Source organism: Anabrus simplex, chromosome 1 (genome assembly GCF_040414725.1).
Source record: "Anabrus simplex isolate iqAnaSimp1 chromosome 1, ASM4041472v1, whole genome shotgun sequence".
Lineage (NCBI taxonomy): Eukaryota > Metazoa > Arthropoda > Insecta > Orthoptera > Tettigoniidae > Anabrus > Anabrus simplex.
The window spans coordinates 1,477,196,832-1,477,213,256 of NC_090265.1; the positions used below are offsets into that span (position 1 = coordinate 1,477,196,832).

The 16,425-nt window shown below is 40.6% G+C and overlaps 1 protein-coding gene across 2 annotated transcripts in view; it reads left to right on the forward strand.

Annotated features, from left to right (window-relative positions):
- The first annotated feature begins 7,863 nt into the window (after window positions 1–7,863).
- Window positions 7,864–16,425, forward strand: part of Ho (Heme oxygenase) — a 50,380-nt gene continuing 41,818 nt past the window's right edge. Inside the window, exons 1-2 of one of the 2 annotated variants that reach the window (XM_067153243.2) lie at window positions 7,864–8,007; window positions 8,550–8,659. In XM_067153243.2, the coding sequence (XP_067009344.2) occupies window positions 7,970–8,007; window positions 8,550–8,659 (148 nt within the window). In that variant the 5' untranslated portion in view covers window positions 7,864–7,969. Of the gene's footprint in view, window positions 8,008–8,027; window positions 8,334–8,549; window positions 8,660–16,425 lie in introns of those variants that run through there. The other variant, XM_067153244.2, reaches the window with a different exon arrangement.

Here is a 16,425-nt window from a genome sequence, read left to right on the forward strand (position 1 = left end):
GTTCACTGGCTCTAACACTTGATTTAAAGATACATTCACTTGAGCAACACACGCTTGTCGTTCTGAAACGTACATTCTGGAATGTCTGAGATAATGCACCCCACAGCTTTCACCAACATACCGTATAATACCAAGCCGCCACAAGTGATACAGTACCCAGTGTCTAAGCACTCCACAGTTGTAGGTCAGTCACCTTCCACAAACATAATAATACCACGTTCCATCAAAGTTTGAAGTCCAGTCCAGTATCAGAAGTTGTAAGTCCTCTTCCGCCGTTTGATCGCATGCCTATATAGACCTCAGCTTCCCCCTCCCCTCACACGATACGTCAAGATTGATCCTGGCCAGCCAATCACGAGTAGATCCTCTTGTTAAGACCACGCCCTGAACCTCTCCCGTGTCACAAGACAATCACAAGATCAACAGATTCGGGTGTTTTACATGAGTCATCGAAACTTTCCGACTACAACAACAAGTCCACTTCATCAGAAACTGGGCCGTTCCATATGACTCATACAAATTTTCCAAGTTGAAAATAGCCCTGATTTCCCATCCGTTTGTATAAAACAAATTACTCATATCACATATGGAGACCTCCCAGCTTTACAATATTAATAACTGTACAAGTGAAATAATAATGATGACAATAATATCTCTCACTTCTAAATACAGTGCGAGGGTGTATATGTAATATTACAATTACTCTAATTTATTTCAGGATGACCTAATAAATGCACGCGCACATATACACACAATTCTAATCAGCTCTGAATGGCCACACGTACCAGTTGATGTCTATTCACAAGTTCCTCTTCCTTACGTCACAGCAGGCGATCCAGCCCGTTGCTATACCTGCGGACGGTTAATCCTTACTCCCACTTCTCCAAGTCCAGTCACCTCATACAGCAGCTATTGACCGCTGGATCTGAACACAGGGCTACGGGCCACTCAACACACGATGGTTGTTCGTTAGTTCGACTCCAGAGACAGTCCAGTAATTTACATATTGAGATGCAGCGAACACCCAAACAGCAACAGCTCAACAGTTTTCGATAGCAAGACGATACTCCCAACAGCGAATATTAACACAGTTCCATTTACCCTCACACTCACGACAGCGACAACCCTCGCTGATTCACAGCAATCCTCAGTTCACAGAAAGGCACAAACACATAGTGCTCTCAGTACACAGTCTTCCGTTCCGTCATTGTCTTCAAAGCAGCTACACTCTGGACACTCCGACACCACAGCTCCTGGTTCAGATCTCGGTGGGACACTAGTGACAGCCAACACCTCTGTCACCCTCAGCCCAGCCATCGAACCCTAATATATAATACTGAGTCGCTCACTGACTTCACCACGGAACCCAACACCGACTATAGCTCCACAACGGAGCCCAACTCTCACTGTCTGTCCGCAGCTATCCTTCCTTTCTATAGCTCGGGTGATGGAAACCAGAAGATTCTAGAGGTGGCTAGAGGCGGAACATTCCCGTTGAATCTCCATGAAACTCACAGGCAGTGGCGGTTTCTGGTATAGCGCAATGGAGCAATGAACCTCCAGTTTATATCAAACTATACTGAACTACTTTATATTCATAACTCCCTTGTCAAACTCGAAGCTTTTGCTTAGCCTATCTATACGTAATATACTCTTACTGGCTTTCGATTCATGTGAACTGCGCACGTCCTGTGGCTGGATACTTGTCTGAAATGAACTCCCTTGGAAGGCGAACTCTCCGTCCGTACCTGGGCGAAGGGAGTGGCGAGGTTGTAGTAAGGATGTAAAGGAGAGTGCATATACGTCTCTGGTAAGACCCCAACTAGAGTATGGTTCCAGTGTATGGGACCCTCACCAGGATTACCCGATTCAAGAACTGGAAAAAATCCAAAGAAAAGCAGCTCGATTTGTTCTGGGTGATTTCCGACAAAAGAGTAGCGTTACAAAAATGTTGCAATGTTTGGGTTGGGAAGAATTGAGAGAAAGAAGAAGAGCTGCTCGACTAAGTGGTATGTTCCGAGCTGTCAGCGGAGAGATGGCGTGGAATGACATTAGTAGACGAATAGGTTTGAATGGCGTCTATAAAAGTAGGAAAGATCACAATATGAAGATAAAGTTGGAATTCAAGAGGACAAACTGGGGCAAATATTCATTTATAGGAAGGGGAGTTAGGGATTGGAATAACTTACCAAGGGAGATGTTCAATAAATTTCCAATTTCTTTGAAATCATTTCGGAAAAGGCTAGGAGAGCAACAGATAGGGAATCTGCCGCCTGGGCGACTGCCCTAAATGCAGATCAGTATTGATTGATTGATTGATTGATTGATTGATTGATTGATTGATTGATTGATTGATTGAGGTGCGGGGGGAAATCGGCCGGCGCGTAGGCAAGACCAGGATATCGCAGAAACAAATCTCTGTGGTTTGCGCATGCGCAATATGCTACTCCCTCAAGTCGTGTTGGGGTAAGTATGTGCCTGCCATCTGTTGCCCTTACAGGAATTCATCTACGTAGCAGAAAATAGTGCACATAATTAGCGCTAGTGTTGAAGAGCATCATTACTACCAGGGGGGTGCACTCAGCCGTGCGCAGAAGGTGTTGCATTTTCCTCGCTTAGCGCATGACGTCACGGTGGAACAGCTAGCCACGCGGGACCAGGGTAGATCGAGGCAAATTCTTCAGTTATCACATGTATCGGATGTATTTGTTTACCTTTAAAGTGCGTGGGTGTTTAAAAGAGTGTCAGAGGACCTAGTTTCTTTTTTCGTTTGTGCTGTTCAAATACATGGAATCTTTCGGCGTTAAATACATTCTCCCCCAACTTGGCAGGTTCGATCCTGGCTCAGTCCGGTGGTATTTGAAGGTGCTCAAATACGTCAGCCTCGTGTCGGTAGATTTACTGGCACGTAAAAGAATTCCTGCGGGACTAAATTCCGGCACCTCGGCGTCTCCGAAAACCGTAAAAGAGTAGTTAGTGGGACGTAAAACAAATAACATTAATTATTATTAAATACATTCTCACAGCAAGTTTGAATCAAGATTGCCTCGAAAATTTCTTTTCGCGCCTAAGAGGTCTTGGGCATTTTTACGATCATCCATCTCCACCTGATGTGAAAAATAGCATCAGACTGTTGTTGTTAGGAGCCAATTCCAGCGATATTCCTCATTCCCATGAGTCACCTGTAGCTCCTGCCGAAGGAGGAGAATTTGTTACATCGGCTATGTTTGGCAACATCCTCCCGGATATGACAAGCTCTGGCGATGACTGAGGGTGACAAGGATATTAATGACATTGAATTGCCAGCTGTTGATAGTGATGATCTATCCGTACAGGAAAATACTGACTGTAGTCTGGAGGGATTCAAATTCGTTGCAGGGTTCATCGCATATCGCTGCCGAATTTTTGACAGGTCCCTGGGCACGCCTACAGGAGATTTGTTGATACCACCTGATGACCCAAGTCTGGGGTGAGTACACGTGCTGTTTCGGGGAGGTTTGCTCGTCCCTTCCGATAGTTTTATGGAAATTATCACTAAATTCGAACTGATATTTGCTGAAGTTCACGGACGAACATATTTGAACAGGGAACCAGAAGTTGTGAAAAATATGTTTGTGAAGTTGAAAAGCCGTTTTCCTGACGTCCATCCACAAGTCTTGAAATCATGTGCTAGGATCCGAACCTTACTCCGTTTGCGTTGGTTGGCTGCAAAACAGAAATAAAAAATAGAGGCTTCCCGTAATAATTAATTAATTAATGTTATTTGCTTTACGTCCCACTAACTACTTTTATGGTTTTCGGAGACGCCGACGTGCCGGAATTTTGTCCCGCAGGAGTTCTTTTACGTGCCAGTAAATCTGCCGACACGAGGCTGACGTATTTGAACACCTTCAAATACCACCGGACTGAGCCAGGATCGAACCTGCCAAGTTGGGGTCAGAAGGCCAGCGCCTCAACCGTCTGAGCCACTCAGCCGGCAAAGAGGCTGCCCGTAAGCGAAAAACGAGAATGTGGCATTTATCAACAAAGTAAATGTTAAGAATGTTCGTTACCATTGTATTTGTTGTTTTAAACTTCGTGTGCAAAGCCACGGGACCTTTGCCTTCTGCGCAGAACTCGGAGAAGAACTTATTTCATACCCTGTCTCGCTTCCATTGACTACGATTCGAACTGTAGCCCTTTTGATGAAAATCGGATAGATAGTGAATATGCTTGACTGTGATACTCTTCTAGACTTATGTTAACGGAAAGAAAGACAAACCGTTTATTTGGTGCTAGTGTTCCAAGACTTGAAGTTATTACATATCGCAATGTAAACTTATCCTGTAAGTTTTCACCGTGAAGTGATGAACAAATTAACAGTGTTTGTGATATAAAACAAAACCCATCTGTCAATCAGAGTGAGGTGCAGATTCCATGCATTTCGTCAACATCATCTTCACTGAGGTAAGAGTGAATAACAGTAAATAAAAATAGTCTTATTTGTCCCGAATCTGTTGATTTAAACCTAACATATCGCGCACTTCTAAGTACCTCTTATTTTGTAGCGCTACGATGTTTACGTACTTTTATCTTGTACAGAATGTATGTTTCTATAGAATACATTGTATGACGTTCAAAAATTCTAAAATATCACTTCGGTATATTATTAAAATGTGAAACATTACCCGTGCGCTAATACAGTCTGCCGTCAGCGGCTACCAGCGATGTTCCATGGTGACGTCACAGCGACAGCCAATGGCAGCCCGTAACGCGGAATGACTAACCTTACTGTTCTCTATTAACCTTGATTACTACCAGCAGTCACATTAAACTGCCAAATTCCAATTGATGCCTTTTCCGAAATACATCAATACTTAAACATCTATTCATTTGCCTTCTTTGGAATATTTACTTTTTGGAGAGATAATTAACTTAAAAATCACCGAGGTAAAGAGTAGCGGGAATGAAAACGCTACTTGCCTAGCCGTAGTAGTTCTTAAATTTATGTTACCAACATTGTGAACAGTGCGAACATACATCCCTAGAGTTTACTCGTGCTTTTCAAGTCTGATGCTAGCGTTTACAAATTTTTGCAACAGTTATCATAATTCGTAATATTATTGTACGCTGTGCAAGCGTGTGAGTGTTTTTCTGCACTGTTGTGCCGTTCAGAAACTTAATTTTTAGGACATAAAGAAGTTACAATATTTTGTCCGTGTGTGTTTTTTTGTGCACTGTAGTTCTGCCCCTAATATTTCTTCCCGGGAAAGGTAAGGAGCTACATAATGAGTTTGAACAGTGATATGATACTTAAGAAGACAAACTCTTCTTCTTCTTCTTCTCTCTCTCTCTCTCTCTCTCTCTCTCTCTCTCTCTCTCTCTCTCTCTCTCTCTCTCTCTCTCTCTCTTGAGCGTAAACTTAAGATTAAAATTAAGGATGCCGGACGTCCAATGCCTGATCTTGATATAACGAAGCATCCTAAAATTATAATAATAATGGCGTGTGGTCTCTGGGGAGACCTGGTGCAGGTCTTTTGATTTGACTTTCGTAGGCGACCTGCGAGTCATACTGAGGATGAAATGATGATGAAGACGACACATACACTCAGTCCGGGTGCCAGGGAAGTTAACCAATCATGGTTGAAATTCCCGACCCTGCCGGGAATCGAACCCGGGACTCCTGTGACCAAAGGCCAGCACGCTAACCATTTAGCCATGGAGCCGGACATCCTAAAAGTAAAAGTAATGAAATCGTGCATAAATTCAGAATGGATATATGTATAAAAGAATAGAGTGGATCTGTGGGTGCGAAATTACTAACATGTTGATTTGTTTTCCTTTTTTATGATTCATGAGTGATGAAGGTGAAGGGACTTGGACCAAAGTCGGAGTGGTAGATTTAAGACATTTGTCCCCCAAAAAAATAAAGAAACACAAAAGTTCTAAATCTCATATGCTTGCCCAGTTACAATTCGATCTCCTGGGAAGACACGATTACCGTCTGTAATTTGACTGTGCTTACAGGCAGTCTGTGGAAAGAGACAACGATCAAGTACGAAAAAGTCGTTATGTGCTGTGTAAAGTTCTGTGGCGCGTTTGAGATGGCGCTTCGCGGGCATGACGAAACAAGTGAATCATCGAATCCTGGCATATTTCGAGGCCTCGTTAATTTTAGTTCTGAAATTGACGTTGCATTAAGAGACCATCTGTCCAAAGCTACTGTTTTCAAAGGCACCTCGCAAGACCTTGAAAATGATTTGCTTTCGTGCATGTATTAAATCTGTCGTGAGAAAAGAAAAAAATAAATAAATCACCACAGCGCACTTCATTTCGATAATCGCAGATGAGACCATCGATATATCAACTACAGCACAATTTGTTATCGTTCTTCCCAACGGTAGGCCAGTTGAAAGATTCTGGGGTTTCCTCTCACCCTCTAGTCCTGATGCTTAGACAATAGCAGAATGTTTAAAATTTGCTTTGAGCGAAGTTGTGGATAGTCCAGATAAGTTAATTTCACAAGGTTACGATGGAAGCAAATGTAATGAGTGGTCACCATTCAGGGTGCAAGTTCTCATCAGGGAAGATTTTAGGCATGCACATTATGTTCACCGTTATGCCCATTCTTTGAACTTAGTCATGGCACAGGTGACAGGGGGGAGAGGAGATATTGACCGGGGGGAGGGATTTTCCTTCTGTTGAACCCCCACTGACGAAAGTCACGCGCCGCCACTGCTCACAGGTAAGCCAGCCGACGAGAACAATACACGGAAAGGCTGATCCCACCCCATAAGCGGCTGGGAGACCCCTGTCGTCTCAGTCACTAGTCCTTCCCTGAAAGTGCATGTAACAATAGAAACAATAGTATTGAGCATGCGATGCTTGGTAAGGTAGACATCAGGTGCCGGTTATATAGTTCGTACAGGTTGAAAAATAAACAGTTCAATGAGGACGTATCAAGAAACCGTTACATACTCAGTAAACTGATTGTCTGCAGTAAGTTTTGTGGAAAATTTGAGTTCGCACTGACAGAACACAATAAAACCGATTCATCCAATCCTGTAATTCTTTGTGGGTTGGGTAATTTAATGGTCAAGCAAGACTCTAAAGGGGCACATTGAAAAAACTAACAGTCGTGTTTTTCTGGAACTACACAGAACGAGCTTTTAGACTCAATACGGTATATTCCATGCGCCTTCAGTTGATATGTGACGAGATTTCTCTCAGACAACCAGAACAATAATTACAGTCATCCAAAATCTTTAGTGAGTTCATGTTTGTAGACGAAAACAGTTCTTACACATGCTGCCCTAAAATTCCATCTAGTGCCGTAGCAGAACTTTTCAAGGCACGTTTTCAAACAGTCTCATCTAGTACGGCTGTCAGATTGGAAGATTTGGAGAAACACGTCGAAAATCCTTCTAAATTACTACTTTAAAAAGAACTTTCACTTGCTTGTTTTGGGTTGCACAGCGCTCGATAATCAAGTTCAATTGATGGGCGTAACAATAAACGAAGTGCCCATTTTTGTACGCGGCCTTCATTAGAGGCTGTACACCTGTGTGTTGCCCGCTTATCACATTCGAACCATCATAGCTCTGTCTAGAGGAATTATTTACCTCCAGTTTATCTAGTTTGGCAAATAAAGCTTGACTAATTCCGTATAGGCCTATACGTAATTTTTACATCAGATCCTCAGTGATGGTATCCTTTAAAATTAATCATCATTGTATATCCAAATGGCAAAAACAGTTGATAAGGGCTGCCGTAAGATCTCAAATTTCTCTTGTCTTTTCTGTCAAAGTTGTCAAGAAAGAGGTATGGGAAAAAGGTAGGTACCGTACTATGCCTTGCCGCCCCCACCTGTAACAGCAGTTACGGCCGGTGGACTGTGTTGGACTATGTGGACTATTTGCTCATTTGTGCGCATTTCACTTATTATATAAAAATATCTGTGACTTTTATCTATGATTCAGTCACAGAAAGTATGAGCATGATTATCGTCACGGGACACGGACACATGCTGTACGTATCATCTTTGCTGTAGGCCTACACTGGTGTTCTGTATCTGTGCTGTCCACATAATATACTTTGAATCTGTAGTCACGTCCATGCACGAATAGACTAATGCTATGTGTAACATTTTCTGTCGTTATATAACGTGATGCTATAAGTCGGAAAATGAAAAAATAAAATACAAGTTGTTTGTTAATTCCTTAAACATAGGTCTAAGTGTTAGTTCTCATCTGAGTTGCAATCTCATTGCTGTCGAGCATAAATATTATTGTACTTTGAGATATTTGGTCTGCCGAACGTCTTGGGATCTAGTGGACTTAAAACTCACTTCTGTAGTACGTACATGTCAAAAACACTAGATGTAAACTGATGTTTCTTTTATTATTATAACTTATAAATGATGTAGTTCTGTTTGCTTGGCTAATGTTGCTGTTTACATAACCTCACTTTTTTCCCCTTAAGAAACATTATTGTAGAGATGAATGCCAATATATATCAGTTTTGATGTGATAGCAGTGTAACTTATATACTTATAACATTATTTATTACAGAAATAACTATTTCATCATGACAGACGTATATTTCACTAAGCAAATGAGAAAAGCTACAAGGGAAATCCATGCTGCAAGTGACGCATTAGTTAATGCTAAACTAGCGTTTGGTAAGTTGCATCAATTGTACTCTAACAACGCGTAAAGCAGACCCTACACGGTCAGTAATACTGAGTTAATAATACTGACAGTACGCATCAATATTGTAGCGACCTTACATGATAATTATTACTGTCAATATTTTGATCAGTACTAGTGCACTTGCTTACCATTGCGGTACTCTTACTTTACAAATAAAAAGTCAATAACTGTCAATATAACTTAAAATTGTGGTAGGGCCTATTCTATCAAAGTGGATCGTAAAAGAGGGCCATGTATAGCTATCATACCAACACTCTGCACAAAACGCAGTGTTGTTAAGCGTAGAGAAGAGTATTCTCATATGAAGTTGTACTTCCTCTTTTTAATCTGTTTACCCTCCAGGGTTGGTTTTTCCCTGGGACCCAGCTAGGGATCCCACCTTTACCACCTCAAGGGCAGTGTCCTGGAGCATGATACATTGGGTCGGGGGACACAACTGGGGAGGATGAACAATACCTCGCCTGCTATGCTGAACAGGGTCCTTGGTGGGTGATGGGAAGATTAGAAGTGATAGACAAGGAAGAGGGAAGGAAGCGGCCATGGCCTTAAGTTAGGTACCATCCTGGCATTTGCCTGGAGGAGATGTGGGAAACCACGGAAAACCACTTCCTGGATGGCTGAGGTGAGAATCAAACCCACCTCTACTCAGTTGACCTTTTGAGGCTGAGTGGACCCCGTTCCAGCCCACGAAACACTTTTTAAATTTGGTGACAGAGCCGGGAATCAAACTCGGGCCACCGGGAGTGGCAGCTAATCACACTAACCATTACACTACAGAGGCGGACTCATATGAAGTTGTTGAGGGAAATACAATATATCGAAGCAGAAGATTATCAGAACTATCTCCGAATGAGTGAAGTAGGCCTACTTTTGCGAAATTACTAGGAGTGGTAGAGCCTTTTCTAATAAGGCAAAATACAAACATGTGGACCTGTTTATCGATAACAGAGAGAGATTAGCACATTGAGGTATCTTGCAACTGGTAGATATTTTGAAGATTTAATTAGGCCTAAAGTTTTCTGCCATTATGTCACCAGTTTCCATCAGTACAGAAGTTGTGGAAACGTGTGAAGTATTGTGTTACGTTTATTCTGGCAGCGTTTCATATAGCTCGATAAACTTTTGCAATAGGCCTACTTGATGGTTCCACGAGCACCTCTACTTAGCTTTGGTGAGAAACACATTTGTCGTCCATCGCTGCTCCGTTAATACTGACAGAAATAATTACGAGCGCACTCACACAGTCAGTATAACTGTCAGTATCCCCACCACTCTGCAGTAGTGACGTTCGCAGATCAAGAAATCCGGATCTGCTTCAATACCGGCCTTCATTCCATCATTCCAGTCCACACACGATGAGTATTATTGTCAATATTTTTCAGTACTGACAGTTTTATTGACCGTGTAGGGTCTGTTTAAGGGTGTGTTGTCTCAACAACTTCCCCCTTATTCGAGCATGTTAAAAAGGGCCATTATTACAGTCGTCAAGGTCTGTTTGCACATTACGTTTATCAGTGTGCACTCTAGTTAATAACGATTCATTCGAGAAATAGTAAGATGTTCATGTAGGTACTTACATATTAATAACACATTTAAGCAAGAGTAAACTTGATGATGAAATGTCGAACGAGTTGGCTGTGGGGTTTGGGCCATGTAGCTGTTAGCTTGGCTTCGGCAGCCATGAAGATAGTGTCCCATTTTTACACCAGGCGAATGCTGTGGCTGTACAGCCCACATTCTCTTCCGTCCTAGTTCTAGCCTTTTCCTATTCCATCGTCACCAAAAAGCCTTTCCAAGTCGGTGCTGCGTTAAACCACTAGCAAAAGAAAAACTTGCAGATGAAAAATCTTCACACATTGACTGTCCACAATTGAATGGCAAGAGATTTGTTACTGACCTTTCAGGCCTTCACAGTTCCTAGTATCTGTATATGTACAAGTAACTTACCAGTTGCTGCCCGTTTCTAATTTTATGCTACTTAGTATATATGACAGTATTGATCCTCTGAGAAGTGAAGTAACAGAGAAGTAGGCACTCCAACCTGCTAAGGATCATTATAACATGACACAAGTTTCAGTGCCTATATTGATTTCTCCAGCCATTCCATAGAGCAGTCGTAGATGCCTTAGGTTTACTTGGAGTACTGTAACCTATTAGGGCCTACATATCATCGTATTTAGAATCAGTCTATCTCCTCATTCTTAATGTCATACATTTATGTAATTAGCCAAAATGTGCTAGCGCAGCAGCGTTATTGCTGACTTCCCATATGGATGGCTGGGCGATAGTGCAGGTACTGTGTATGTGCTAATGACTATATTTTTAATTGGTTAATATCTGCTCTTCATCTGTTTCCTTGATACAGCTTCAGTTATAATCTGTTGGAAATGACTTTCAGGGAATAAAGGTTGAGTTAGATTTATTATAGACCTATGTACAGGCCTAATAACATTTTGATGGTTCTCAAGACCAGTGGATCAAAAACATTTTATGTCGCAACCTCCTTCTGGAACATAAAATTTCTTTCCATTCCCTTTATATGGACGAGGAGCCCTAACTTCACCACAGAAAATAAAGGCTTGTGTCTATCTATCTATACTTCTCTCCTTTGCACTATGTTTAAGTGAGACTGGGGAGGTTGGACCTGTTTTTAACATTTTATTTTTATTTCATCACATAATGCCTTTGAAATTAATTTCCATAGACTAAAAGACAGGGAAACTATTAAGAAATACATAGTGATTTTAACAACACTTTACTGCAGATAATTAAAAGTGCATATAAAATCATAAACTTGGTGAAAATTGGGTCCCACTTCTCCAGTTGAGGAAGGTTTGACCAGTGCATACAAAATATTAAACTGTATATTGTTATGGAAAGTACAGATATGAATTAACACACACATTTAGATAGTAAATGTGTTTCTAATGAAGTACAAACTGATATCCATTGCTGCTTTCAATTAATGAACATTAATATTTACAAATGTTTCTGGAAACCTGAAACGTGATGCCAATCTTTCAAATCCTTCTTGAAGAAATGGGCTTGAGAATTCCTTTTAAATCCTCCAATGGCACAAAAGTAACATCTTCAGCTATAGAGTACATGGCCTTACATTCTTCATTTTGCTCTCTACCACTTTTCCAACATAGGCTAGTGACATGTAATAGATTTGGTGCAAAGTCTAACCAAAACAAAGTTGTAAAGATATCATGTCCGGTACACAAGCTGACTATCTCCAATTAGGATCTCAGAAATATTTTAACCTGAAGGGAGAATTCTACCATGTCCAAAGAAGGAACTTAGATGCAAAAATTATAATGTTTTGCTATTTATAATTATTAAATGCAAATATTTGCCAAGCACTACGATTCTTTTGGCATGGTAACCATGTTTATGATGTCATAGTTCACCCTTTCAACTTGTTGGAGGTCAGCAACGATGAAACTATGATGCCACAAGCCAACATCTAACATTTAATTTGCATAAAAACACTAAGTAAGCACACCATGGGTTACAGCAGAAAATGATCTCATCACATGATGCATACTGATGATATAAAGTCACCATAGAAATCAAAATGAACCATTCTTCTTCTTCTTCTTCTTCTTCTTTTATGACCACATAGGATCACTTTAGTCAGTCCGTCGTTCAGGTCTCTTTGAAGGGATTGTTCGGGCTTTGCGGTCCTCCCAGTACTTCTTCAGACGCTCCGATCTTCGTGCCCTTTCCTCAGTTGAAAATGTGCGTGTTGTTGGTTTGTTTTGTGTAAGGGTAAAGCGGAGGTTTGTATTCTTGAGTTTTGTATTCAATTTTATCTTATTTTTGGTGTCTTCTGTTGTAAGGCCTATTTCCTTCAGATCCTCTCTTACTTCTCTGATCCATTTACATCCTGTTGTGGTATTTTTTGAGACGAGATTGTGTTGTACTAGTTGTTTCAGAAGTCTCGAGTCCTGCATCCTCATGATATGTCCAAAGAATCCCAGTCTCCTCTTACGCATAGTATCTGTAATGGGTTCTAGCTCTTTGTACACGACTTTGTTAGGTATTAACCGCCACTGTCCATCGTTCTGATATTTTTTGTTGATACAGGTTCTTCCAATCCTCCTTTCAATTTTCTGAAGTCTGTCAGTCTTTGATTGTTTATTCAGGTAAAAGAGTGTTTCTGCTGCATATGTAGCTTCCGGTTTTATAACTGTGTTGTAGTGTTTTATTTTTGTATTTATTGATAGACATTTCTTTTTGTAGATATCCCATGTTAATTTTTGTGCTTTAGCTAATCTATTTGTTCTTACTTGGATTGAGATTTTTTCATTTAAGTTATGTGTTATTACTTCTCCAAGATATTTAAACTGAGTTACTATTTTGATTTTATTACCATTTATGGTGACTTCTTTTAGCTGTGTTGGTTTTTGGGGCATAATTTCTGTTTTTTCAAATGATATTTTGAGGCCAATTTTATTTGCAATGTTTTGAAGTTCTGATATCTGGGTTTTTGCTTCTTTTATGTCCACTGCTAGTAATGCTAAATCGTCAGCAAAACCCAGGCAATTTGTTTTGATTTTTCGGCCAATCTTTATTTTGGGGGGACATTTTCTAAACCATTCCCTCATTACCATTTCTAGAGCACAGTTAAATAATAGTGGTGAGAGCCCATCTCCCTGCCGTAGTCCAGTTTTAATTTCAAATGTCTCTGATGTTTCACCCCTAAACTTCACTTTTGACTTGGTATTGGTGAGAGTCAATTTTATCATGTTTATTAATTTGGGGTGTAGTCCAAGGTGTCTTAAAATTTTAAACAGAGATTCTCTATGGATGCAATCATAAGCTTTCTTGAAATCTACAAATGTTATCACCATATCTCTGTTTCTTCTCCTGTTATAGTCCATTATCAACTTAAGACTCATGATCTGATCAGGACAGCTCCTCCAGGGTCTGAAACCTCCTTGATATTCTCCTAGTTCTTTCTCAAGTTGTAAACTTATCCTATTAAGGATGATTATTGAAAATATTTTGTATGTTATGTCTAGGAGAGAGATTCCCCTGTAGTTATTAGGGTCGGTTTTGTCCCCTTTTTTGTGCAGAGGATGAATGAGGGCTGTTGTCCAGTGTTCTGGTAGTTCTTCTTTAATCCAAATAGAGACAAGTTGTTGATGGAGGGCAACTTTTGCTGAGGTTCCTGCATATTTCCAGATTTCTGCAAAGGTCTGATCTTCTCCTGGCGCTTTGTAGTTTTTTAATTTATTCAGAGCTTGGTAGACTTCCTTTATTGTGGGGGGATTGATGTTTTCTGGTGATGTTTTTATGGGGGTGTTGGTGTCCAAATGAAGGAGTTTTGTAGGTTCCTCACAATTTAAAAGCTTGTTGAAATGTTTAGCCAGAATTTCTGCATTGTCTTTATTGTTATGGGCCAGCTTACCATCTTCATCCTTCATCAGTAGGGTCGGGGGTTCATATTTTTGGAGCTGCTTTCTGAAGGTTTTGTAGTAGTCCCTTGATTTAGTTTTACTGAACTGTTCTTCAATTAACTGCAGGGTGTCCTTATGATGTTGCCTTTTTATTCTTCTTAAGACTTGGGTAGTTTCTTTTCTCTGTTTTACTAGCTTTTGATAGGATATTTCTGTCTTTTGGGACTGATGTAATAGCCATGCCTGATGTCTTTTCTCCACTGTTTCATCACATTCACTGTTCCACCATTGGTGTTTTTTACGTGGTTTAATTGGAGCCAGGTCTTCTGCAATTTGTTTAAGGTTGTGTACTAAGTCTTCAAGTTTGTCTGTGATTTTTATTTTTTCAGTTGCTTTCTGGTAATTTTTGTTGTTGATTAGCTGGGTAGGATCTATTTTTCTTTTAGTTTTAAGGGCTTGCTTTTGTTGTCTCCTCTGGGGAGTGAGTTTAATTTTAATTTTAACTACGTAGTGATCTGAACCTGTGTCTATTCCTCGGAGGACTCTGACGTTATAGATCTCTTTGTGGTGGTATTTGTCCATGCAGACGTGGTCCAGTTGCCATTCTCCTTTAGTGTAGTCAGGGTGTTTCCATGTTTTGAGTTTTTGAGGTTTCCTCTTAAAACATGTAGATTTTGAGATTAAATTATGGTTTCTACACAGGTCAACTAGTCTCTCTCCATTTTTATTTGTTTTCTTGTGTGCTGGCCATTTTCCGATGATGTCACGGTATTTTCTTTCTCTGCCTAGTTGAGCGTTGAAGTCGCCTATTAATAATTTTATATGGTGTTTGGGGATGTTATCTATGGTCTGGTCCAATAGGTCCCAAAATTCTCCTGTTTCCTCCTGGTCTTTTGAGGAGTTGTTTTTATCATTAGTGGGAGCATGGGCATTTATTATAGTATAGATTTTATTAGATGCCTTTAAGGTGAGCGTTGAGAGTCGTGGAGACTGTGATCTGAATTCTTGAACTGAGTTTATTATTTTAAGGCTGACCAAAAATCCTGTTCCAAATTGTGGGACATTCTTCATCACTCTCTTCCCGGGTATACCTTTATAAAGTCTGTACCCTTGAGATTCCAAGGCATCCTGGTCAGTGTTTCTAATTTCCTGTAATCCCATGATAAGAATTTTGTGTTGGTCCATTATGTCGGTGATCACTTTTAGTTTACCGGTTTGCATGAGTGAGTTTATGTTGTGTGTAGAGAAGTATGTTATCTGTTTTGGTTTGATTCTTGATTTTGTCTCATTCGTGTATGTAGTACTGGGGTATTTCCGTGCCTCCGACTTCACGGTATCTTTCAGGTGGCAGCCCACCGTATCCGAATGCTGCCTTCTCTGAACTCTTGGTTCAGCCGGTGGAGTATTCCTTAAAAGACCATCCATGGTAGACTGTCAAGGTGTCACCTGTGTGGGACTAGGTCCCGAATTACAACTCTGGATGTGATCCAGTGAGGTGATAATGAGGCCGCTCCTCTGGAGTACAGACGCCTTGTGCAGCCGCCCCTAACCTGGAGAACAGACGCTGCGTAATGGATTCCAGTGGCATTTCCTCCACTGTGGGGACCATCACCCCACCCAAACGGGCTCATTCGCAAATGAACCATTAAAATACTGGAATTTAAAAACAAAAGAAAAAATGTCAGATCGCTTCAACGCCCGATCATTGTGGAGTAATTCACGGTTCCCAATTTACGAACGTGGGTATATGTTTATGAATCATTAAAGTATGTACAAACGATATAAAAAGATACATGAAGCAGGAATGAGGAGAGATCCTTCCTTTATGCTTGCCATTGACCTACTGACCTACCCAAAAATGTGTTATTACTCATGCAGAAAAATTAAAACAAAGCCTGCATTACATTGCAAGTTCATACAGCAACAAGAATAGGAAGTAGTGTGTTCAAATGGTAATCACAGAAGGTTATTTTGGTATACATTGCACGTACTGCTGGCATCGTCTACGAAGTCGACCGGCGTTAATTTGAAAGCACTCGAGGTTAGTTTCATCGCACTTTGATATGCAATAAAACACCTAAAACAACGCACATAATCCACCCGGAATGTACGAATCGTTCCTTAATTACTTAACTACACAATACCGCACAATGTGCATATACGAGCTATTAATTAAATAAATATCAAAACTTGAATTGACACAACCACATGGTAATGGCTTCAGGTAACTACCCCTCCATCTTCGATCTACAAATGCGCAGGTAAAATACCAGCCTAACGAACTTTATCACTCGGCGATTCCCTTCAACCCGTAACGTCAATACTTA